General features: G+C 37.0%; 1 protein-coding gene and 1 long non-coding RNA gene across 2 annotated transcripts; both read right to left on the bottom strand.

Moving 5' to 3' along the window:
• Window positions 1-441: 441 nt before the first annotated feature.
• LOC127792347 (protein transport protein sft2-like) lies at window positions 442-22905 on the bottom strand. The gene is made up of 4 exons (XM_052322814.1): window positions 22482-22905; window positions 1004-1271; window positions 789-893; window positions 442-714 (listed from the first exon to the last, which is right to left on the bottom strand). Exons 1-4 carry the CDS (start codon window positions 22691-22693, stop codon window positions 604-606), a joined length of 696 nt encoding a protein of 231 aa, XP_052178774.1. The 5' UTR covers window positions 22694-22905; the 3' UTR covers window positions 442-603.
• Window positions 1280-22460, bottom strand: LOC127792348 (uncharacterized). Its single transcript, XR_008021113.1, has 3 exons — window positions 10083-22460; window positions 9174-9968; window positions 1280-8872 (listed from the first exon to the last, which is right to left on the bottom strand). It is a non-coding gene; the product is annotated as an uncharacterized LOC127792348 (long non-coding RNA).
• Window positions 22906-25685: the final 2780 nt, after the last annotated feature.

The following is a 25685-nucleotide window of genomic DNA, read 5'->3' as shown; positions in this document are numbered from 1 at the left end:
AGAGAAAATGAATCTTGGTATGAGTTCTTAAGCTTTCTTGGAGTGAATAAGGGATTGTACTTGAGCAATAAAATTGTACGAGTGCTTGGGTTTTGTATTGATCCATTTCTACTAAATAAAAACTGCTCGATTGAAGATGTTAAACTGCTAGATGTAGAGCCAATCTAATTGACTTGAACCAAGATAAAAGACTGCGTCTCATGCAATTTGATGTTTCTTTCTTGTTCTATTCTTGTTTAAATTTTGTTCTTTATTACATATTTGTGTTGTGGTGTGTTGGTCGGTGAGTCATGAGTGTTTTGAGGGGTGTTTGATGTGCTCTCAATTTATAACAAATACGACCATTTGATGTGAACCTTTAGGAGGGGTGATTCAACAAATTGAATTGGTTTGATCAAACTAAAATGACTGGAAACCATGCACAAACACACAAGAGAATAATGAAATACAACACCATCTTATGCCTTGTATAAACACTTTGATTTCTAAATGATATAGAGACAAATCCTTCTATTTTTCTTTTGACAAGTACCACAGATATGATCAATATCCCAATAAACCAAGAGAAGGAATTTGAACCGAACACTGTAAAAAGCATCAAATTTACCGGCCAAAGCATTTTAGTATTGAAGAGGTAAGGCCAGAGAGCATGAACTTCATTCCTGCAGATCCACCTGGAAAATAGGATACAGCATAGTATGCCAATGCAAGAACCTGCCAGGTTTTACCATAATGTTAGCTCCAAACCGGATTAACAAGCCACTTGACGGAAAATACAAGTGAGATACCTGAAGCACAGAGAAGATGACAGAGAGAACATAACTATGCAGCCCCATTGAAACATAAACTGTACCAACCATTGTGCCTAAGAATCCCAGCGTAAAAGGAAGTCTCTGGCCAAAAAAAGAAAGATGGGAAACATTGAGAGTGGAGGAAAAAGATCGCATTAGCAATATATAGCTCCACAACCATTGGTGCATATAAACATAGGTGTCTTGTATACCTCTTTCGAAAACATATGCAAAAACTGATTCTTCGGACCTTTGAGAGCAAAGAACGAGCCAATGATCAAGCCACATCCAAAAGTAAAGCAGAGGGCAAATTTCTGAGGCACCAGCACAATGACCGGAAGGAACAAGGTGAATGCAATAAAAATAAAGAACACCCCAGTTGCCAGAAGCATGCCAAAGTACATGAGAGATTTTCCTGATGGAAGACTACTCGTGGCAGATTGAAGATTCCCTGGTAAGTCTCTCACTCCTTTTGAAACCCTGAACAAGAGTCAACAAGGACTACAGGATAAGAGAATAAATCAATTATATGTGTGTGTGCGCGCATGTGAATATATATATATATATATAAATATATCACAAGCTCATATACTATAGGTCCAAAATTAAGGAACACAACACAAAATTGTAATTAAGGTTCATGATGACCAGCTTAGTATTTGGCCTTCAAACTATCTTGCAATGTACATTAGATACTTTATCGTATCCACATATTAAAATATTTGTTGAAAGTTGATGCACATTTTAGAAATTAAGAGAAGATAATTTCAAGAGAGAAATCTAGAGACTTGGAGGAAAGCATACAAAATCAAAGAAAAGTCTAGAAACTATTAGTTTTTCCTTAAGTAGAAATCTACAAAGACCTAAGAAAATATCTAGATCTAGAACCAACTAGGAATTATTATCTAAGAAAAATGAAGAATTCTCTAGAAAATTGGTAAGCAACCATGGAGGCCTATAAATAGGCTTGGGGGGCCATATATAAGGCAAGCCAAAAAAACTATAAACCAATTTCCTCCCAAAGCTTCCTACCAAAGTTCTCTACCATCTTTCTAATTTTGGAGACAAGGGCTCCAACACAACCATTGTAATATCACTTCCATCAATACAATTAATTTTTTCAATTCTAAAACCTTGAACTACTTCAATCCAATTTCTTTCCCTTTAAACCTTTCTGATCATCAACCACTAAAATTCCAACAATTGGTATCAGAGCCAGGTTCATTCACTACTAGGCTTAGTCTTCCTCTTTCCATAAAAAATTTCATCCTTCTATTTCCAAATGGTCAAGTCCAATAACTCATCTGTTCCAATCAGCATTCCAATCTTTCGTGGAGACAACTATGATTTTTGGTCCATAAAAATGAGGACATTTTCTGTCCCAAGATTTATGGAACATTGTTAGTGAAGGGTTTACAATCCCTAGAGATGTATCCACTATGTCAATTGCTCAGAGAAAGGAATTGAAGGATAATCAACTAAAGGATTCACAGGCGCTATTTATTCTCCAGCAAACTGATTATCCTTAGGAATTTAAGGATAATCAACTAAAAGAATTGAAGGATTTATGGGACAGAAAATATGTTGTCACGATGTGACAATGATGTTTACCTTGAATCAGTGAGATTCAAGGGTAGAACGGAGGTAGGGAAGAATGTAGAGAGGGGGGAGAGAGAAGAAAGAATGTTGAGGGAGAATAATTGAGAAAACTGTTCTATTAATTGTTCATTGGCTCTCCCACAAAGTTGGAAGGGCTGATATACTCGCTTGAGTGGGTGCGGATGCAGCAGATTGCTCCCCCTCCAAGCAGTTACAACCAAATCTTTTGTCCTTTTCCTAAGGCCTCACACGTGGCCTTTTGATTCTAACAAACTGACAGCTGGAAATTAAAATACAACACTAATAGCAATGCAACAAGAATCCTAACAGCAAACAGTAAGGAAAAAAACGAAAATTAAAATAGCATAGTCGTGACATATGTCCTCAATTTTATGGACCACAAATCATAGTTGTCTCCACGAAAGATTGGAATGCAGACTGGAACATATGAGTTATTGGACCCAAGTCACTCAGCCATTTGGAAATAGAAGGATGAAATTTTTTATGGAAAGAGGAAGACTACCCCCAGTAGTGAACGAACCTGGCTCTGATACCAATTGTTGGAATTTTAGTGGTTGATGATTAGAAAGGTTTAAAGGGAAAGAAATTGGATTGAAGTAGTTCAAGTAAAAAATTAATTGTATTGATGGAAGTGATATTACAATGGTTGTGTCGGAGCCCTTCTCCCCAAAATTGGAAAGATGGTAGAGAACTTTGGTAGGAAGCTTTGGGAGGCAATTGGTTTGTAGGATTTTTGGCTTGCCTTATATATGGCCCCCCAAGCCTATTTATAGGCCTCCATGGTTGCTTCACCAATTTTCTAGAGAATTCTTCATTTTTCTTAGATAATAATTCCTAATTGGTTCTAGATCTAGATATTTTCTTAGGTCTTTGTAGTTTTCTACTTACTTAAGGAAAAACTAATAGTTTTTAGACTTTTCTTTGCTTTTGTATATTTTCCTCCAAGTCTCTAGATTTCTCTCTTGAAATCATCTTCTCTTAATTTCTAGAATGTGCATCAACTTTCAACATTGTTCAATCATTAGAAGGAAAACTGTTACTAGAAAGCTCGATTGTTTCTAAGGAGTTGTTTGACAGAGCTTTCAACTTTTAGCTTCAATTTTCGTTTCTTTTTTGTGCAATTTTTCTTCTCATCTTAGATAGTTGACTCCACACAGTGGGATAAAGGCATGGCATGTTGTTTCATTTTCATTTTAGAAAAATAAAACTAAACATGTTTATAATAACTTCCATTTATTTTCAATTTTGTTTACGATGTTTTCTTTTTCTTTCTTGCTTGTGGTTTGCCAAAGGCCAGCAAAGGTGCCAGACTGCAGTAAGTTCACTGCTAATGGTCACTGATCATCTGTACTCCAAAGCCCAGCTACTTTGGAAGTTGTTGAAAGTTGTTGATGACTATCATGGAAGAGTAGTGATAGGATACCAAATAGAAATCCAACAGCAATCAAATATCAATAGCTTTCGGTAATTTTCAGCAAGAAAACAAGAACGATCCAAGGCATTTGAGAGGCTCTTAACTCTCCCAAGACTCAATACAAGAATGAAATCTCCCCCTCCCCCAACTTCTTCCCCCTCTACATATTCTTCCCTCCCTCCTCCTCAACAGAAATCTGTTACGCACATGGCTGGCTATTATGCCAACCATCCAATTTACACCCTTGCCCTTGCCCCCTGCCTCTTAGACCTTCTTTGATAACTCAAGTAAACCTGGGGCCTATCACCCCCAACTTTCAACTTGTCCTCAAGGTGGAAAAATGGATGTTGTTGCTAGATCAAATGGTAAGGTTCCAATGGGGGTAGCCCCTTCCATTGTATCAGCACCTCTTAACACATATGATGGGGGTAGAGACCGCTTGTATGCCGGGCCCCCAATCCTTTCCTCCACCTCGTTGATGATTTCCACCTTGTCGCGAACAATTAGTTCCTCTTCTAGGCTGAGAATCTGGTCAACCTCAGCAACCACGGCCATCAAATGACATCTCATTTTAACTTTGGAGAAAAGATGGTCTTGTTCATAAACTACAGGTGGTGTATCTAAAGAGCCTATTGGCACCCTAAACATGATCCACATCTTCAAGTTTCTTAAAACAGCAGCAACCAATCCTCCGTAAATAACTTTCATGCCCAAATTCCCATCAATATTTAAGATCTTTGGGTCTATACCAATAGTAACAGCCAAGCACAATAGCATCAAGATCCAGTTAATCTCTGGGATGTAAATCTGGCCGTGTATTTTGGATGATGTGTGAACTATTTTGATTTTTGGGAAGCAACCCAGGGCAGAGCATTGCTTGATGATTGAGAAAGTCCGAGTGATGATGGCTTGGCTTCCCACAATTGCAACAAGTACTGCTGTAACGACCCATTAGAGGGGCCAGTATTTATTCAGGAATTACTTAATTAATTGTTGAAGTATTTGATTAAGAGATTTTGCCAATTAATTATTTAATGTGGTAATTTAAAGATTTTGAAGGAAAAGAATAGCATTTATTTCTTTTTAATGTTGGAGTTAAAGGAATTTGCCAATGTGGCAATTTAGATTTTCAATTGAGAGAATAGTATTTAAAGAGCATTTAATTCTAGTTATATATTGTGGAAATTAAATGCTAGGACATAAAGGTCATTTAGAGATTTGTTATTAGAATTTAATTATTAATTAAAGTTATTGTGATTAAGGGATTGAAAATCCATATGATATGAGGATTGAGATATCCATGCGTGAATAGGATTGGGATTGAGAAGTCTCCTAGTTATATTAGGAGAAGAAAATCCAAATTATAAAAGGAGTGGGATCTAGGGTTTTATACCTATGTATAGCCCATTAGCTTTAGTTTCTTCACGCCATGAAGAATAGAGAAGTCTGGGAGCAGCATCAATGTCTAGTAAAGGATAGTTTGCAAGCTTCGTTGATCCAATCAGAGAGATTGAAAGGCAAGTAATCTTCCTGTAATCCCTTTCATTACAGGATCATGATAGTTCGATTTCAAAATTTTTAAGACTCTCGTTTTGATTCTCAGTTTAAGTTTATCAGCCAGTTTATATATTCCTATGTGCATGTTTAGATTAGCGTATCAAAGGCTTCATTGAGCAAGCATCTATCCCTGTAAAACATTCTTACGGGATCATGAATCAATGTTAAATCTCAGTTTTCAGTAACTCTTTTGTTGAGTTTTAGTTGTTACAGACAGTGCATGTATATATATATATATCTATATGTGTGTGTGTATAACAGTGAGTGCATGAAGAAGTTATGCATGATTCTTGTAGCAATTCTTTTAAATATGATCTCCAAATCATGTTAGCATATGTTCTCAGATTAAACAAGACTTTTCGTTCTTGTTCCTAGATCTTTATCAGTTGTGTTTACAGGCGTATGTATATGTGCAGTTATATCCATACCTAGTGAGTTTGATAACTGGTGCATAAATCTTTCAGCGTTTGCTTTCAGAAACGATCTCTAATTCATCCTTAAGTTAGTTCGTGTCAATTGGGATTGTTCTCCCAAGATTTCTTTTGGAATGGTGTAGTGATGTTAAGTTTTGATTCAAGATGTAGTCTCTGTTATCGTGGGTTTTATTTCTGATGAGATTCCAGTCATTCGAATGAGTCTTGTGTCATTCGAATGAGTTTTGAGGCATCCGAATGAGTTTTCAGTGTTATCGTAAGTTTTTCCCTTATAATTTATCAGTCATTCGAATGAGTCATGTGTTATTGTATCATTCATATGTGTTTTTGAAGTTTTGAGACTGTCATTCGAATGAGTTTTCTTGTCATTCGAATGAGTCCTTGAAGATTTGAATAAGTTGTTGCTTTGTATAGTCTAGCATTCGAATGAGTCTCTTTGTCATTCGAATGACCCGTGAGTATCCCATTAATTCATTCGAATGAGGGTACTGTTGCATCCGAATGAGTCGCTTTTTGCCAGTTCAAAAGTTGGAAGTTGTCAAAATTCATTCGAATGAATTTGTGAGTCATTCGAATGAGTCATTGATCAGATCCGAATAGCCTCTGTTATATATTATCTATCATTCGAATGAGCCTCTGTCATTCGAATGAGTTTCTACCATTCGCATGAGCTTGCTATAGTCCATTTTTTTCATTCGAATGGGCTGTTGTTTCATTCGAATTGCCTCCTTATACTTCCTCAATCAACCGAATAGTATCATATGGCATCCGAATGGCTTCCAATAAATTCTTAATGCAAGTCTTAAATTTAATATAAATATTCAATAATTTAAATATTGAATTTTTATGCCAAGATATGATAAAATCCAATATGCCATGCCTATACTCAGAAATTTCAAAATCTTTGTATCTCAATATGGCTTGTAAAAATCATATACCATGTTTAGCAGTTAATTATGACATGATCAGCATTATTTTGTGGGATTATGTGCATACACATTTGTATGAGCATTGAGCATGACTTTATATGGAGCACTACATATCGTGTGCCAGCATTTATGTGAGCATTGCATTGCATTATGCGCACTAGGCGGCTTGTCCGCGGGGATCCCATCAGTTTCAGTTTCAGCTCAGTTTATGAGTTGCCCGCCTAGTGGCCACTAGGGGGCCAGGGGCATATTGCCTACACTATGTGCTTACAGTTTTTCTGTTTACAAGATTCAGATCAGTCAGGTATGTTTTATCAGATTATGTGGGCCTATGAGCCAAAGTTGCATACCTACATTTAGTTACAGTTTATGTGCATTACATTTTTTTATGAATGCAATCAGGCAGTGATTATTCAGTACAAGTTCAGTAAGTTATTTATCGATATCGATATTCTTCGATTCAGCTTCAGTTATTCTTTCTAGCTTATTACTTGCTGAGCTTTTGTAGTTCACCTTGTACTCTTCACCCCTCCAGGTTCTAGCAGGGGAGTACCAGATGTGGGGCCTAGCAGCAATGGTCTATAGTGTGTGTACGTGGAGCCGCTCAAGATAAAAGATGTCCGGGAGTCTGTTGAGTTTTATAGTGTTCTCTCAGTTTAGATCTATTTTATATTTCAGTTGAGGGATTGTCCCTTAGACAGAGTTTGTGCTTTTCAGTCTGTATTAACTCAGAGTTTTTATTCCAATTGATTGAGATGTTCAGTCATGGTATCAGATTTCAGTTTATCAGTTAGTTTTATTTTGTTTTCCCCAAAGCACCTCTTCTCGGGCAGTTCTAGGAGAGGGGGTGTTACAACTGCAACTACCAGAATTGGCCATCTTAGTTTCTCAGGTAAAGAAACATAAAATCTCACTTGATAGTCATGTCTAATATCATGGTGCTGAGATAAATAAGCATCTTGTCCCATATATGCCAGTACTAAGGATGGGTAAACCAGGGATGTGAATGCAATCTTGATTGACAACTGTGAGAAGTGTCCTAGATTTGCAAACATAGCTTCTGAACCAGTTATGCATAATAGGACGCCACCCAAGGACATCCAGCCATCTCTTCGGGTTTTCTTAAAAAACTTGTACATGTAATATGGGTATAGTGCTTTGTAGACATTATGGTTCCAATGAAAGATGTTATATAGACCAAGAGCACTGATGCACAACAGCCACATCATGATCATAGTTCTGAAAGGCGCGAGGCGCAAAAGGTCCTGGAGCCTGAGGCGCGAGGCGCATGAGGCGAGGCGCGAGGCGCACGTGGCGAGGCGCGCCTTTGCGAAGCGAGGCACACCTTTTAGGAAAAAAACTCAAAATCTTGTAAAATCATAAAACAACTATCAAATTATCAATAATAACACATTCATATCATTCATGATTCATTATCTTCAAATTCTATAAACTAACATCATCAAAGTTAATTCATTCATCATGCAAATTCTAAACTAGAAACATCATCAAAGTTCAAACTTAAAGTCTCAAACTTTACCAAGTACCAATTATAATGCAAAGTTTTAAACAAACACATAAACACTACAAATCCACAATCAATATAAAGAAGTTTTTTAATCAATCATCATCAAGGAGATCATCAACATCAAGGTCAATATCTTCATCATCCCCTTCAATCACCCCTTCATCTTCTTCTTCATCTCTCAATTCTTCTCCCTCTTCCAAGTCTTCATCATCTTCGGTCCCTGCCTCACTTTCCTCCTCCTCTTCAATCTCCTGAGTTACTCGTCGCTTTGAAGTCGAAGCCGAAGTTGATCCCAATTGTGATCGAGTTTGTTTAGTTCTAAATTGATAACTAGGCTCTGCAACTCCTGCAGCCGCAGCAACATTACTCCATGTCAACCCATCCCCAACGTCATCTGGAAAAACAGTTTCATCATCTTTATCATTCTCCTCATCAAGTTTTCCAATCAACCATTCATTGCTTTCATCAATGTTGGTCAATATGATAGGGTCAATGGTATCACGCATTTGATACCGACGCCTCAATGCTCTATTGTATTTCACAAACACCGAGTCGTTTAAATGAAGTTGATCAAGCCTGTTTCTCCGTTTAGTATGAAGCTGCAACAATTTATGCAAAAACATACTAAGAATAAGCTACATGAAACAAACCAACTACTAATAAAAATTGTAAGTGTTATATGTACAATGCACTCACATTTTCAAACACACTCCAATTACGTTCACACACAGATGAACTACAAGTCAAGCTAAGAATTTTAATTGCAAATTTTTGCAACGTGGGTGTTGACATTCCATACGAAGCCCACCATTCAGTTGTCCAATAAAATTCATGGATTAGTTATAATCTATTATCTAGAATGATTATATATATAATGTAATATATAATATATATGTGTACCTGGTGATTTCTCAGCTCTCTTTCTAATAGCCATATAGTTTCCAAAAAACCCATCTGCATTGTTATACATCGAAAGCTCAGCATCAATTTGGTCTTGAACCTTTATATCTGGATTTAACTTTCTAATGCATTCATATAAGCCAGTCATGATCTCTGGATCTATACGTTCAGCCTTGTAGAAATATTTTGCGTTCAAGTACCAACCAGCTGCGTGCAAGGGGCGATGAAGCTGAACATCCCATCGATTATCAATGATCTGAAAAATGGGTGCATACTTCTTTTCATCCCCATTAAAAGAGTTAGCAATTGCTTCTTTGGCCCTATCCATGGCCTCATATATGTATCCCATAGCAGGCTTCTTCTCACCATCCACTAAGCGCAATACACGCACCAATGGACCAGCCACCTTTAAAGCAAATACAACATTGTTCCAAAATGAAGGCATCAAAATCACTTCTACAACCTTTTTAGCCCTCGCTTCTTTTACCCACTTGCTTGTCATCCACTCCTCGGAGGTAAACATCTTTCTAAGGTTGCTTTTCAGACTATACATCATGCCCAAAGTGATAAAGACAGTTGCAAACCCAGGCCTCAACAACTCTTTCTTGTCAGTAAACCTTCTAAGCATGTTTACTAGACCCGAACGAGTATAGATATAGCTATTCACCATAACAGCTCTCTCAAATGTCTTCTTCATATTAGGCAACTTGAAAATATCTTCCAACATTAAATCCAAGCAGTGCGCTGCACATGGTGTCCAAAACAACGTAGGATATTTTGCCTCCAAAAATCTTCCTGTTATTATTTAGAGTGAAATTAACAAAATATTAGTAAATAATAAATATCTAATGAATATTCAAATTGTTCTATTTATAAACATAATACAAATTACAAAAATGAATTTCATACCTGCTAAAACATTGTTTGAAGCACTATCAGTGACCACTTGCACCACATTTCTTACTCCAATCTTTTCCACACATTTACTTAATAATTAAAACATCTTTTCCCCAGTCTTTGAATAGCTAGAACCATCAACAGACTCCAAAAACATACTTCCTTTAGGAGAATTGACTAAAAAGTTAATCAATGTCCTTTCCCTCTTGTCTTTCCAGCCATCTGACAAAATGGAACATCCATATTTGGCCCACGCCTCTTCATGATCTTTCATCATTTCACGAGTGGCTTCCACCTCTTGTTTGAGAAGGGGAACCCTGACTTCATGGTAACTAGGCGGCTTCACACCCAGACCATACTGACCAACTGCTTCTATAAATACCTTAAAACTGTCATATGTCACTGCATTGAATGGAATGCCTGCATCATACATCCATCGTGCAAAGCTTCTACAAACTCGAGCTCTTAACTCTTTTTTTGCAAAATCATGCTCACCCAACCTTGTTTGCTTTCCTTTGCCCTTGCTTTTCAACACATTAACTTCTGGGTCTTTAAGAAAAACATCAAGTGGACCCTTTTGTGTTGGCCCTTTAACACTACCAACCCTAACAGTACCGCTTCCACTTCCGGTAGATACATTGGGTCTTTTTCTACTTTGAGGCAACGGCTCATCATCATCATCATCATCATACCCTTCACCAAATTGAAGATCATCATCTAACGATACTATATTTTGCTCATCCCTGTTATTTTTCTTCTTTTGCATGTACTCTCCAATCTCTTCTTTTACTGACGGAGGACATTTTGGACAACCTTTAGTATTCCTAAAACCGCCAACAAAATGTTGTTTCGCCCGAAATATACCACCTTTTGTTACTTTACGACAAAATTTACATGTGGTGGTATTTCTATCATTAGGATCAGCTTCAAAATAATTCCATGCCGGGTCCGTTTTGGAAGTGGTTGACGACATTTATTGGGCTGTTGCAACACAGTTCCAATTTCCACAAAATTCTCCTAATGATAGAAATAAACTATAAAGACTTAAAGCAAATTTCAGCAACCAATTGCCAGCAAAATAAATTAGGCAAAAATGCAAGAAATAAACAAATAAAATACAAGTAAAGAACTTACAATATGAAATTATGAATATAGGAGAAGACGTGGGCAGCCTTAGGCCCTTAGCAGCTTCAACTTGAAGAGCTCAAGAGCATATGAGAAGAGAGGCGAGGAAGAGAGGAGAAGACCATGGGCAGACTCGGCAGAGGAGAATAGAAGAAGAGGGCGCGGCTAGAGACTGGAAAGGAGGCAGGCGCTGCTGGAGAGTGGAAAGGAAAGGAAGAGGAAGATCAAGGGGTCGCAGTTGGAGAGGAGAGGAAGCTGGAGAGGAGAGGAAGAGAGGAGGCAGGCACGGCTGGGGCTAGAGAGGAAGAGGAAGATCGGGCGAGCTGGAGAGGAAGAGAGGAGGGGGTCGCAGCTGGAGAGGAGAGGAAGAAGAAGATCGAGCGAGGGCGAGCTGGAGAGAAGAGGAAGAGAGGAGGCAGGCGCGACTGGGGCTAGAGAGGAAGAGGAAGATCGGGCGAGCTGGAGAGGAAGAGAGGAAGGGGTCGCAGCTGGAGAGGAGAGGAAGAAGAAGATCGGGCGAGGGCGAGCTGGAGAGAAGAGGAAGAGAGGAGACAGGCGCGGCTGGGGCTAGAGAGAAAGAGGAAGATCGGGCGAGCTGGAGAGGAAGAGAGGAGGGGGTCACAGCTAGAGAGGAGAGGAAGAAGAAGATCGGGCGAGGGCGAGCTGGAGAGAAGAGGAAGATAGGAGGCAGGCGCGACTGGGGCTAGAGAGGAAGAGGAAGATCGGGCGAGCGAGTAGCGAGCTGGAGAGGGGAGGCAAGCGCGGCAAATGCTATAGTCGGGAGGAGTGAGGAGCGAGCAGCGAGCTGGAGAGGAGAGGCAAGCGCGGCTGGATGCAGTCGAGAGGAGAGGCAAGCGCGATTGGGCTGCAAGATTTAGTAGAAGACCTCAGTTTCATGAGGCGTGCCTCACGCCCCAGCGCCTAAGCGCGCAAGGCGAGGGCCTCGCCAAAACCGCCTCACCTCGGCCCAGGCGAGGCGCCAAACTGGCGCCTTAAGGCGCCTCGCGCCTAGGCGCGCGCCTTTGATAACTATGATCATGATAATGGGTGTAAACAAGAACCCAACCTTGTGGGTGCCATAATGTTGAAGGGCAAACAAACTAATCAGGATGATACATACAAGCGGAACTTCTATATCATTGGGCTCCACAACAGAATGCAAATTAAGCCCTTGACTTCTAGAAACATGCTACCCTTCCACCATCATGACCTACTTGGACGAGGCACCCACCCCCTCATGATGGTGAGAATACATGGGGGGCCCTCCATTATCAATCAGCCCCATGTAAATTCTCTGAGAAACCTGGCTAAGAGTCAAACCAGCTTCCCAGACATCAAGGACTGTTGATGGCGCCCCAACCCTCGGCCAGATGCTCTTCGTGGCTGTCACCGGATCAGCCGTCCGTGGCATTTTAAATGGACCGATCGTCGGCTGCCTTTTTGCCTCACTGGAGAACTCTCCAACGCCATCGTCGACAGCAGCCACTCCACCTCGCGACACCATGTTCTGCTCAACCGCCAATCCCCCTTCAATATGTAGCTCGTCCGACTTCTCCATCGCGCCTTCCTACATGGACCCTAAGCAATTCCTCAATAGCCCTTTCAACTCTTCCCAACTTCTCACTCTTCGTCTCCGTTGCTCGCACTGGACCCATGAAAGTACAACACCCTCCAAACACAATGCTGTTATGTCCATCTTCTCCTTATTAGCCAGCCCATTCACTGCAACTCCCAACTCTTCACCTGTCGCCTTAAGCTCCGCCTAACTCCTCATCCGTCACCTTCGCTGCTCCTACTGAAACCAAGCAAGAGCAGCTCCTTCAAAGCCGAGAGCAGCGAAGTCTAACTTCTCCACATCCGACAACTAATTCACAGAGAAGTACCACTCAGCCCGAAACTCCCAACCGTCCGGGTCGTCTTCTTCAAACACCGGCATCTCCAGGCGTCGGCCCCTTCCGTCTGACCTCCCATAGACATCATACTCACTACTAGCTTCCTTGAGCCGATTTCCCAGCTCCGGCGTGGCCTTCTCAATGAGGGACGACCCAATTGGTAAGTGCTGGCCAGATTGTTTCCCCTTCCTCCCTTTCTCCTAGTCTTCCCGTCTCTCCTCGTTCTTCCTCTCCTGTTCTTGCTCTTCCCACGTCGTTCTCATCCAAGCGAACCGTTCTAGCAACCTCGCTACCTTCTTCCCCACCGATTAAACCACACCCCTCATGGAATCAAGTTCCCGTTGCATGCCTTCCATCCTCCCTTCCAATTTTGCTACTCAGTCCGTCAAGTTCACCATTAGGATCGATAACGCTCTGATACCAAATTGATAGGATACCAGATAGAAATCCAATAGCAATCAAATATCAATAGCTTTCAGTAATTTTCAACAAGAAAAAAAGAACAATCCAGAGCATTCGAGAGGCCCTTAACTCTCCCAAGACTCAATACAAGAATGAAATCTCCCCCTCCCCCAACTTCTTCCCCCTCTACATATTCTTCCCTCCCTCCTCCTCAACAGAAATCTGTTACACACTTGCTAGGTTGTTACACAACCTAGTAATTTCCCTTCTCTACCCCTACGCACATGGTTAGCTGTTATGCCAGCCATCCAATTTACACCCTTGCCCTTGCCCTTGCCCTTGCCCCCGGCCTCTTGGACCTTCTTTGATAACTCAAGTAAACCAGGGGCCTATCAAGTAGATGCTAGTGTCATGAGGGAAAGAAAAGCCTACCATGGGATATTTGTATGAAGCAATGGATAGGGCAAAACATGCCTTTAAAGAGAGAACAAATACGCTTTAATTGTATGGTCCTATTGTCAAAGTTATTAATGCTAGATGGGACAAACAAGTTTATAACTCTCTTCATGCTGTAAGTTGTTTTTCTTAATCCTAGTAATTATTTTCAACCTACTTGTACTAGGATGTTTTTCGAGGATTTCTTGATACTGTTGTATAATTGGTGGGAAATGATAGAACCCAATGTTTGATTAGTGAGTAGCTTGAAGAATATGAGCACATAAATGGTGACCTTGGTTTAACAGTTACCATTCTTCAATGATACAAGCTAAATCCAAGTAAATTTATATTTTTAATATCTGTAAAAATAATTCATTTCTTTTCATGAGTACTTGAAAGTTGAAACGTTATTAGTTGATTAATTATTTAACCATTTGTGATATATAGTTGAATAAATAGTGGGAACAATTTGGTCTTGATTGTCTAGAGTTTAAAAGTTTTGTTGTCTGAACCCTCAACTAGTGTGGTAGAACAAGTGGCTGTGAAAGAAACTGGAGTACATTTGAGTAATCAATTAAAAAGAAACAGATTAGAGCATAAAAGTCTAAATGATTCAGTATACATTCATTACAACTTGAAACTTAGAGAAAGGTAAATTTCTTAATTTTTATTAAGCATTGGTCTTCTTTATTCAAGACTAAATATTTTTGATCAATCAAATAAAAATGTTTATTTGATATTTGTAGGAATATTAGTCAAAGAAAGGGTGCTCTTGATCCAATTAGTCTTGACAATGTAGATTTGTTGGATGATTAGGTCAAAGGAACCTAATCTACTTGACAAGGAAGACATTGTATGGGAGACTGTTGAACCTCTGGATTTGGAAGCATCGATGTTGGGTGATCACAAGGCCTCAATTTGATGAGACGATGACAGTTTTCCGAATCTAAATAGGAGCTAGTACAGTTGATGTGCGAGAACTTCATATTTTGGAGGACATGAAGATCCATAAACTATGTTTTTGATTGACTTTTTATGTTGGTTTATGCATGTGAAAACTTTGATTGTTATGTAAGTTTATTTATAATCCCGAATGTGAGTTTATATGTAATCTCAAAACTTAGGATATTATGTATGTTTATGTGTATTTTGAAACACTCTGAATCTTGTGTCTTTATCATTTATTTAGTCTTTTAAAACCTAGAATATCTAAGTCAATTAAATGTTGATTTACATTAATTGTTATGTAGATTTAGATCTATTGTTATTTTGTAATGTTAAATTGTGTTTAGGATATGCTCTTGAAATGGTACTTGAATAGGGTGTTGTACCAGGGATAAATCTGGTATTATGTCCTGAACAATATCACAACAATGGTTAAGACTACATTCAGATCTAACCTCTTTTCTTTGTGATAATAGAATTAATTTCTGTGTGTTATTTCTTTTGTCAGTATTTATTTTTATTTTTTTAGGGTGAGCCTTGCTAGTGACTGTAAGCTTGTTCTTTTGTGACAAAAATGTCATGGGTTCAAGTAGTGGTAACAGCCATTTTGAAAAAGAAAAAAAAAAGGAAAAAGGAAAAAGGAAGAAAGAAAAAGGCAAGGGGAGCTGATGCGGAACAATAAAAAAGATTGCTTTGATACCAAATATGACGGAGAACAGTAGAGATTTGTAGAGTAATAGAAGAAGAAGAAGAAGCAAAAGCTAGGGGAAAGAAGAAGCAAAGCCAAGAGAGAAACAGAGAAGAGAGGAAATAATTGAAGGAAAATCAAAAGCTGAATAAAAGACTGCATCAAAGGTGTCTTAATCTAAACCTAATTATAACATGATTACAAATCTAAATCCTACTTTGATTCCAACCCAAATGTTTAAAATAAAAGCTAATCAAAATAAGATAGCAAGATAAAAGCTAATCAAAATATAATCTTTAAAATAAAAATAGGAAACAATATCAAAATATCCCCATCCTTATCCCTATCAGGAATACTATGCACTAATATGATGTTGCCCTATTCTCACTAAGGATTCAGAGAACAAACTTCTTCAATCATGCCCTGCCCTGCCCTCATTTCCCTGTGTTAATTTTTTCTCCTATTTTCTTCTCCTTCCCCTGCTTTTCTTCTCTTCTTTTGGTTCTCCCCTATATTCTTTCTCTATGTCATCAGCCTAATACTATTCCCCTCCTATTTTCTCCAGTCTAATCTCTCTTCTCTTTTTGTTCCCTCCTTTGCATACTTCTTTACCCTTTCACTCTCAGTTTTCTTTCTCCTTGACTGGTTCTACAGCAGTTTGATCTCAAAGCCCAACACAAATCCATTTCACTTGACTTGCCACTGTAATCTCTCCATTAATCAAAAATAGCAAGCAGCAATAACGTGCTCCTTTTCTGACTTGGAGGACCCAGGTTCTAGTTGTGGAAATAGCCTCTTTATAGAGAAAGGATAAGATATTGTACAAAAACGATCATCTTCCAACCCTAGCAGTAGGAAGCATCGTCCACTCGGGACACCTTAATCTAACTGACAAGCAGCAGTCATTGCCATCACCACCATTAGAATCCATCAATGCAGTTCAACAATGGGGATCAAGGAAACTATTGCATGTCCCTAATACGCTGTTACCGTCCCAAGTCTGTGATCTAGTTATAGGGCAATGTACTTGAACTTCAAGGAAAGGATTTATTGAAAGGTTGTGTTTATATGTTTTCCCACCCTTAAAACCTATTTTTCTCTTTATAGATAACCGCAAACAAAAGCTCATTGGAGAGAATTCTTCAATCTCTAAGTTTAAGGAACTCAACTTTGAAGGAATATCTGCTTAGTACTTTCATTAACTTCCCCTCCTTTTAAAATACAACTGAATTTGAAAACTAAAACTAAATAACCACCAATCGAAAACTACTCCCATGTTTATAACTGCACATGGAGATTACATAAGAAAGCGAAACTGACAGAGAAGACTGAAACAAAAAAAAGGAATGGCCATAAGAACCTAAAAACCAAACTGCAGCCCTACAAAACTGAAAACTAAACTGCCATAACACACGCATGTGCACATAATGCATTGTTCAAAACAAGGGCAGTTGGGTACAGAAATAATCCTCCCTTAACCCTCACAAAGCAGGAAGACTCGTGCACTTGGAACACCCTTATCCAAATAGCAAGCTGCAGTCATTGCTAGTCCCTACCACCCACATGCACAATATGGACACATGGCTCAAACCTAGAGGACTTATTTATGTCTACTCAGAAAATGGTAACTTAAGGGCCGGCCTCCTGGGATCTTTGACACAAGGGGGTAAAATCAACTAAAAAAATTTTCCCACCTAACAATTAAGATCCTTTTTCTTTTCTTTTCTTTTCTTGGATTTTTTTAAACTTCCTATCATTAAATCTATCCCATTTAGTTATTCTTTTTCATTGTTGTCTTTACTGTATTAGATCTATTTAGCTGTTATACTGCTACAAAACATGTTTGATAATTTATCATCACATCATCTAAAAAAATAGTTCTCATCTTGGGGTGTATAATGTCCCCAAAAAGAGAGAAGACAGCATCCATGATGAATCTGACATAAATTCAAGCCCCCAAATAGAACCATTTAAGGAGCACATTGTGTTTGTTAGGTTTCCAATCACTGATTAATTATTCATTTTACTTTATCTGTCGAGTTAGAATAAGTATTCTAGTAAAGGTTTTCAATCTCCCCTTACCTGATTTATGCTGAAGCATATAATCATGATGTTAAAAACCAACACCATCTGGCGTACTGAATTTTCCCATGTTTTTGAATGGGACTCCTATCATACAGCATAAATTTACTTACATGTTTGGGCAGTATACAGAGACCACAACTTTGTGCTACAAAAAACTTGTACAAATACTTATAAGCCAACGCAGGCATAAAAGGCACTAACAGTAGCAATTCATCTTTGCAGATCGCTCGCACTGAATCCACATTGTTGCATGCTGTCCCTTGTAATGATTCCTATGCAATGACATGATCTAAATAGATAGTAGCATAGGCCATATGTCTGATTTCTAATGAGATCAGAGCATATTTATCAGGTCAATGTACTTGTTCATGGTTAACTAGTTTAGTCATTCAATAAATTCCACTTGTCATAAATTTAAATCAATAGTAGAATATGTATTTAAATAAAATAAAAAATAGAATTTACACTTTACCAAAAAAAAAAAACAGAATTTACCAATAAATGATACTCAATATATCCATAACAAGCTAATGTTTTAATATGTTAAAAGATACTGATAAATATTTTAAAAACCAGTCAATCATGACAAAAGTCCATGCCTTACTCAATACCACCTTTCTTTCAGTCATGATTTCCAATATGCTACACAAAGCCAAGTCCAGTCCTATTCCTTTGATGTCATTTTTACTTCTGCATATGAATACTAATGAATAATTGAATTATTCTAATATATATTACTTTATGTTATAAATAATTAATAATATTATTATTATTGAAATATCTATAATATTATAATTAATTGTACATAGAGAGAGAGAGCAAATAAAATGAACTCAACACAAAAAGAAGTTTAGGGTATTTCCAAAATCTTCATTCTTTTCTACTTGGGTTGTCATTTTTTTAACACCAAACACAAGATCAAACATGGTTTTCAGTTTTCATTTTGAAATTTTGGGAATGAACAATATAATTTGGAAGCTAATACAAATTCAAATGGGCCCTAAAAAACTTAAAAATGCCAATAAAAATATGAAGAATCCAGTCATTCTACAATCATGATAATACAAAAAATTGAAAACACAGTATCAATCCTTTAATAATAATCATAATATAACCATCATTTAGACCCAAAAAAAAAATTGCTTAGATAGTGATTCGGGCTCAATTTTTTATTCCTTTACTTTATCCAAAATTTATACATTTTACGTTGTGCAAAGTTCTAAAAATTCTGCCATGTCTTCCCACAATGTTTACCTCATAGTCACACACATTCCCTTCATGTTTCTGAAACATGTCCAAAATGAAAACATTGACAAAAAATTAGTAAGGTCATTTGGGTGTTCAACATATATCTGTCACGACACGAGACCAGAAAAAGACAGAAAAGGCTATGGTTGCGGTTAAAATTTTGAGCTAAGGATCGGTTATTTCCTATATGTAATTCCTAGTATTTTATTCCTTTGCAATTGTTCACTTTCCAGCTAGATAGTTTGTTATGGTTTACTTTCCAGCTAGGTAGGTTGTTATAGCAGAATCTGCCAGGTGTCTAATATGACAAAAAGGTTTGTTAGAGGAGGAGTGATCCTGTGTGGCCACGCTCTCGGCAAGGCTATATAAGCCTATCCTCTCTTCTGTAACAGCATTCAAGAATTCAATCAAAGAATCTGTTATCCTCTCTCTTATTTCTCTTTCTCCCTCCACTTCTCTTCTACATTTCCCTCTTCTTTCTTCCTCTCTATTTAGTTCGCTGCCTAGGTTCACACTGAACCAAGGAAGCTGCCGGTTGTCACAGCATTGTCGTGACAATATCCTAACCTGTCTGATCAGTATATGAGTTCAGTACACATTGGAAACAAGTACAACACCTAAAAAGTATTTATCCCAAGGTAGTCAAAAAAGACACGAACCCATAAGGCGCTATGATATTTATTGCCCGAGGCATTAGACACCCCCAAAAAGCACTCATCTAAGCAAAGCAAGGCACTAACTTGACAAAAACTATGAAACACGAACACGAAACATGAGACACACCATATTTAAAAAGTTAGGGCATGACACCATTGAGATATGTTTATTAATAAAATAATTTTGATATTTTTAAAGCATAAACAAGTATCAAAAGATCCAAAATACATTCCAAACTCACAAATATGCATTTAAAATTCATAAGCCAAAATTTTAAATGAATAACTCTCATCTAGCAATTAACTCACAGTCTAGTCTAGTTATATTTGTCCCTCACAATCCAGTCAATATTTAAAGAGCTAGAGAATAGAAGCATGAAGGGTATGAAAACTGAACACTCATGCCATCAAAACATGGAAAAAAAAAGAATTATGCAATTATCAAGTCGTAAAACTAAAGAGTAAAAAAGAAAACTCTTAGTTTTTAGTCGTCAAAGTTCAAAGTGTTTGCATAGGGGACATGCATGTTCTACAAGTGTCCTACGCGTGGCTCCTCATGTATCCTTTTAAAAAGTTATAAGGAAGTGTTGGACGCATCATGTTGGCATGCCCGATACGTGTCGGAGGCATCTCGCAATGTTTGACACGCCAAGGCCACTAGTACAACAGACTCCCCTAGGAAGTTTCCGTGCTTTATAGGACAAAAATTGAATAAACATATCTAACATAAAAAAGATAATCAGATAACATATATAAAACTTCTAAAATACACTCAAATACAAGTTATTTTAATAATGTTCAAACAAATAACTTCGGGGCTCTTGCATAATGGATAATGTTCAAACAAGCATCTTTGGGATTTTTGCAAAAAATTATATTTCCTAGCTAGATCTTTCTTTCCCACTTCCAATTAAGGAAACAAATTCAAAAGCCATTTTTTGTACCAGTAGGAACAATACTAATAAATTAAAAAGGACATGACATATTATCAAGCAATAAAGAATGAAGTGAAACTAAAATAATTCTGTAATATAATAATCCATCAATAACCCAATTATAAGGCCAAAGAAAGCAACACACCAGAGTTCCAAAGAGAAGAAACATAGAGATTTGGTGTCATCTGCATCACTAAGCCACAAAACAAAAAGAGTCTAGACCATAGGGAGAATGAGAGAAGGATAGCCATCAAAGGGACTGCCTACCACCGGCAAGCATTCCAGTGAAGAGAAACAACCTGGAAGGTTAACCATGTGCCACATGTGCTATAGGTTCATCGACGAGTGACCTCACTCAACGAAACCCCTCAGCATGCAAGAGCCCCAGGAAACCTCCACTGACTCTTCTCCAATTTACCTTCTTATGATCTACGTCATGGTGAACTTTCTAGCTACAAAGGAAGAGAGAAAGAAATTGAGAAGGCAGATTATGGTGATTGTGTGGACAATAGCAATGAATCAATAGTGATGTCCTTTTTTCCCATTTGTTTCTATTTCCTTTTATTTTCAGCATCAAACTGCCATTTTGATTTCCAGGGACAAATTTTCTTCACTTTCTTTTTACACCTACAAGAGCACCTTGAACACATGTCACCTCATCTGAGGTCACGTGTAGGCATAGTCTCATGTGAATCACCTCAACCAAAGTGATACAGTTTAGGATTCCTAATTATTTGAGAATAGATTTTATTTTTCGTTTTTGATTTAGGATTCATATTTCCTTTTGGTTTTGGATTCTTATTTCTTATTTGGAGGTGGATTCCTATTCCTATTATAATTATTTTCTTCTTTAGTTTAGGATTCCCTTCTATAAATAGGGATGTTATGTGGTAGTTTTAATGTTATGTGGTAGTTTTATCATTAATTTGAATGAAATAATAAGTCTTCTTTAGAGAAAGATTTCTCTTATTTGCTCTTTTCCCTTGTGGCGGATTCTTAAGGATTTGAGTGTAACTGTATCCTTGGTGTGACCCACCAAGGTGGTGATTTGGCCATTCATCTACATCAACTTTGTTCATTAGTTTGGGGGGTTTCAACCTCACCAAGATTGGATTGAGCAGCCTATCCACATTCCAATGTCACAGAGGTAGACAAGCATGGGGCCTTGAAGTGACTTGAGTGCCTAGGCAAGCTCATCTATCCTTCCAATGTGGTATTGTAGTGGAAACATAATAAATGACATCAGTATCTATTAAATTCCACGGCTCATGTTTACCAATTACATCGTATAGGTAGAGGTGAATAAAAGATCGTAAACAAGTGGTTTAAAGATTAAGATGGTTGGAACATGAAAAAAGAAGATCAACAAATGCACCTGCGAGGTGAGTGCATGAGATAGAAATTTGTAACAGAAGAGAGAGAGTAAGATTGAAGGCAACTTGGTGGGAAACCCTTTGACATGGCATAAGTTGTAATGGGCTTGCAAAAGATATGACATGTTATTCATGATTGGACTTTGTCTCCTACCCAGCTGCCCATACAAGCTGTTTTTCCATCTCCAAAGTGCATTCATCACTTCTACATAACCAGTTACGTAAATGGAAATCACTTCCATTGGAACCGAGAAAGCTTCCGTATTGTATATTACCCACATTATTTTGCATACTGAGCAACCCCTCGTTGGAATCTTAACACTCTTGAGAATGTCCAAACACTGCCAGGCAATTGATATTGCCCCTTCAAGGGTAACAATCTTTCCCTCGCCTTGAAGAAAGTTTAAACCAGAATTATAGTATCCTTTCCCACAGACGCCTAGAAAATGTAAAATGCTCTGTGAATTAACTAATGGCCATACTTCTAAGTTATGAACTCAATACAAGAAAGATTAATTACGACGAATATTTGGTAAACTACTCAAAAATCAAATCAAAAGCACGGAAAAACACTAGAATTGGGTGAGTGAGAAGGACAGAGAAGATGAGGATGACGTTTCTTACACGCTGAAAGTGCCAGCGACGGTGTCGTTGGCGGATCTGACGGCAGCTTCGAGATCGAAAATCCCACCGCCACTCTCGTCCGAAGCTTTGGAGGCTGTGTATGAGTTCCAATCAGCCAGAAGAGAGGAAGACGAAGACGAAGACGATGTAGCTTGTTGCGGACGGTTCCCATCGTCGTCGTCGCCGCTGCCGACTGAAAACCATTTCTGCATTGTTGTTGTTTAGAGAATAGAAGACAACGACGGTTTATCAAGAAGGAATATTCGAAGGTGTAAAAGAGAAGAAAGGGATTGATTCAATTCGATTTCGGCTGCGACGTCTGATCGCCGGAGAAGAAAGCCGGAGATAGATCTCCGATACCGGAGAAGCCTCCAACCCAATTGCTTTGGCCCTTCGAGCGAAACGTGATATTTTGGCCATTGCCTTCCCGCTAGATACGACGTCGTATATATTCACATTAATACAAGATAAACATTTTTTATATGAGGGAAAATTGCAGTAAGACCCTTGAGATTTGGCTCAACTACAATAACGCCCTTGCATACCCTTGAGATTTGGCCCGGTGGGAAACAAAATAAGAAAAACAAACAGGGATAACCAAAATGGGTTAAGCTGTTTTCTAGGCTTTTTTTTACTACAATTCTAACATTTATAAATAGTGAAAAAAAATTAAGATTTATTAACACTATTTTTAATATTTATAAACACTGAGAATAAATATCGTGATAACAAAAAAGTTAGTCTAAAGTTTTTCAAATGACATGTCAAAAATGTGTTGATTTTCTTAGCATTTTTTACTACATTGTTGGTGTTTATAAATGTTAAAAAATCTTTGGCATTTATGAAAAACATTTTTAACATTTATAAATATGAGAAAAAAGTGTACCGACACTATACAATATTTTTGAGATTTTTTAATCAAATATTGAAAATGTATTGATTTTTCTAGTATTTTTTACTACTTCGTCTCACTATGATATTTTATTTGCAAGGTATTTTCTTTCATCGATCTCCTTGTCTTTTTTTTTTTTTTAACCTATTGTTTGGTTTATTGTAGTGTATTTGTGGAATTTCATGAGTTTAGAGTTTTTTCTTAGTTCATTCTTGGCTGATTTTGGATTAAAGGTTTGCCTTTGGTTTATTGTATTTTAGGGTTTATCTATAGTTTAACTTTTTACTTTGCCTAAAATCTAGTTAATTTATTATAATTTAGGACCAATCTATGGTTTAGGTTTCAACTAAAAAAAAATCTGAATTTTTATCATTAGTTCAATGAAATTATTTGGAAGATTACTCATAATTTGTTTGTCAAGATGTCACGTTGAGTTATTACTAAATTAATACTAAAAATAGCCTAACTAAATGATTCCGCTTAGTTCTGACGATGGAGAATTGATTAGTAGATTTTGGATAGTTGACCTTTCAAGAGTGATTTTGGACAATTTGGGTTGTTTCCTTTCCCTAGGTAATTGTCATTTAATCTATGTCATTTAAATAGTATTTGTTAATCAATATATAGACCGAAAAAAAATGAGATATGAAAAGTATTCTAAATAAAAGTGTTTTTCGTTATATTAGTTAAATTTATCTGACGACTCTTAAAAAAAATATCACATGACTTCTTATTTAAATTTTTTCAGATAAATTTATCTCTATCCCCCTTCCCTTCTAGATAAATTTATTTGATCCTTACAGATAAAAAAAAAAATGATACATGTGTCCTACAGTACATTTTAAAAATTCAACAAATAATTTGATAAAAATTTTAGAATATTTTTCAACCTTATCTTAATTATTCTATATTTTTGTTCAAAAAATATTATAATTTTATTTTACTCATTTTAACAAATGCTATCTTAATTAATTGTTTATCCTTATTTTTCCAAGTGACGTGAAAAAGCCATTGGGCCAAAAATCTAAGGATTGAAACCTAGTATACAAGAAAAGTGTTTTAAATCATTATATAAGAGGCATTGTTAATTACTAATGTTACTCTTCATTTACTTCTAAAATGTGATCATTGTTATTATATAAAGATAATTTGTTTTAGGTGAAGTTTGTCCTTTTCACTTTTCCATTTTATGAAGTAATGTTATACATAAATTAATTTTTTATAAAATGAGATTGAATTCATATACATAGAACACAAGCATTAATTTAATTATGTTATACCATTCATAAATTGATTTGCTAATTGCTCTTGATATGCTAATCTTTTTAGATTTTCTCAACTTGGCATTATCTTTATCTTTGTATGTATTCCTTGTAACTATAAGAAAAATTAGCTAATAACAAATCCAAATAAAATGTGATATTTGAACACCAAACTAGGTAAAACGGTGCACGATTTGAAACTAAAATTTTATTTGTTAAAATGTGCCATCAAAAATAACTTTTCTTTTGTTGTTGCTTGAAAATAATAATAAATTTATTAATTGAAAATATCGTTATCAAACTATTCAAACTTTACAAAAAAATAGCAAAATTAGAGGGCGCAAGATAGTCCCTGTGCAAACATTTCAATACTTAGACACTGAAAACTTGAATGATAGTATTGAAATCAATATCAAATAAGTACCATTTTTTGAAATATAGACTCATCTATTTATAGAGGAGCACGAAGATTTTCAAGATCTATTAGTATTAGAATTCTTACGAACAATATTTATCTTAACATTCCAAGATCAACTAAAATTAAGATTCTTATAGATATTCTATCATTTTCATAGATCTCTAGGAGGGATTCTTGGATGTCAGAATTGTCCCATTTGCACTTTTTTTGGGACCCCTCCATATCAAAGGGAAATTAATTACATGACAAGTTCTAGATTTTTACAGTTTTCAGGTGACTTTGAAAGTCTTCCAAAACAGTCATCGAGAGACCTGACAGTCTCCTGATTCTTTCGGTCTTTAAGAGACCATGTCTCTTAGATACGTGTTCAATCTTCGAGATATCGTGTCTCCCAAAGGCATATCTTTTTGGTCTCCGAGATACCATGTCTCCTAGAGAAGTGTTCAATCTCCGAGAAATCATGCCTCCCAGAGGCGCGTCTTTAAGGTCTCCAAAAGACTATATTCTGGTCTCTCAAAGACCAGTACTTCTAGTTTCTTATTTTTAGCCCAAAAATTATTTTGAACTATTTTAGTTTTTTAATAGACTTTTTTCTATAACACATCAACTTCTTATTGTAGTCTTTTGGTTCA

Source organism: Diospyros lotus, chromosome 15, assembly GCF_014633365.1.
Source record: "Diospyros lotus cultivar Yz01 chromosome 15, ASM1463336v1, whole genome shotgun sequence".
NCBI lineage: Eukaryota > Viridiplantae > Streptophyta > Magnoliopsida > Ericales > Ebenaceae > Diospyros > Diospyros lotus.
Note: the sequence above shows the minus strand (reverse complement) of the source record. Positions and strands in the feature narration are given on the sequence as shown.

Bases quoted from the DNA above. Each gene is read 5' to 3' on its own strand.
- LOC127792347 (XM_052322814.1), bottom strand. From the start codon at position 22,693: ATGCAGAAATGGTTTTCAGTCGGCAGCGGCGACGACGACGATGGGAAC. The intron at 1,272-22,481 runs GTAAGAAACGTC...ACTCTTGTTCAG, and splicing joins GTCGCTGGCACTTTCAGCGT to GGTTTCAAAAGGAGTGAGAG. The intron at 894-1,003 runs GTATACAAGACA...TTTTTTGGCCAG, and splicing joins TGCATATGTTTTCGAAAGAG to AGACTTCCTTTTACGCTGGG.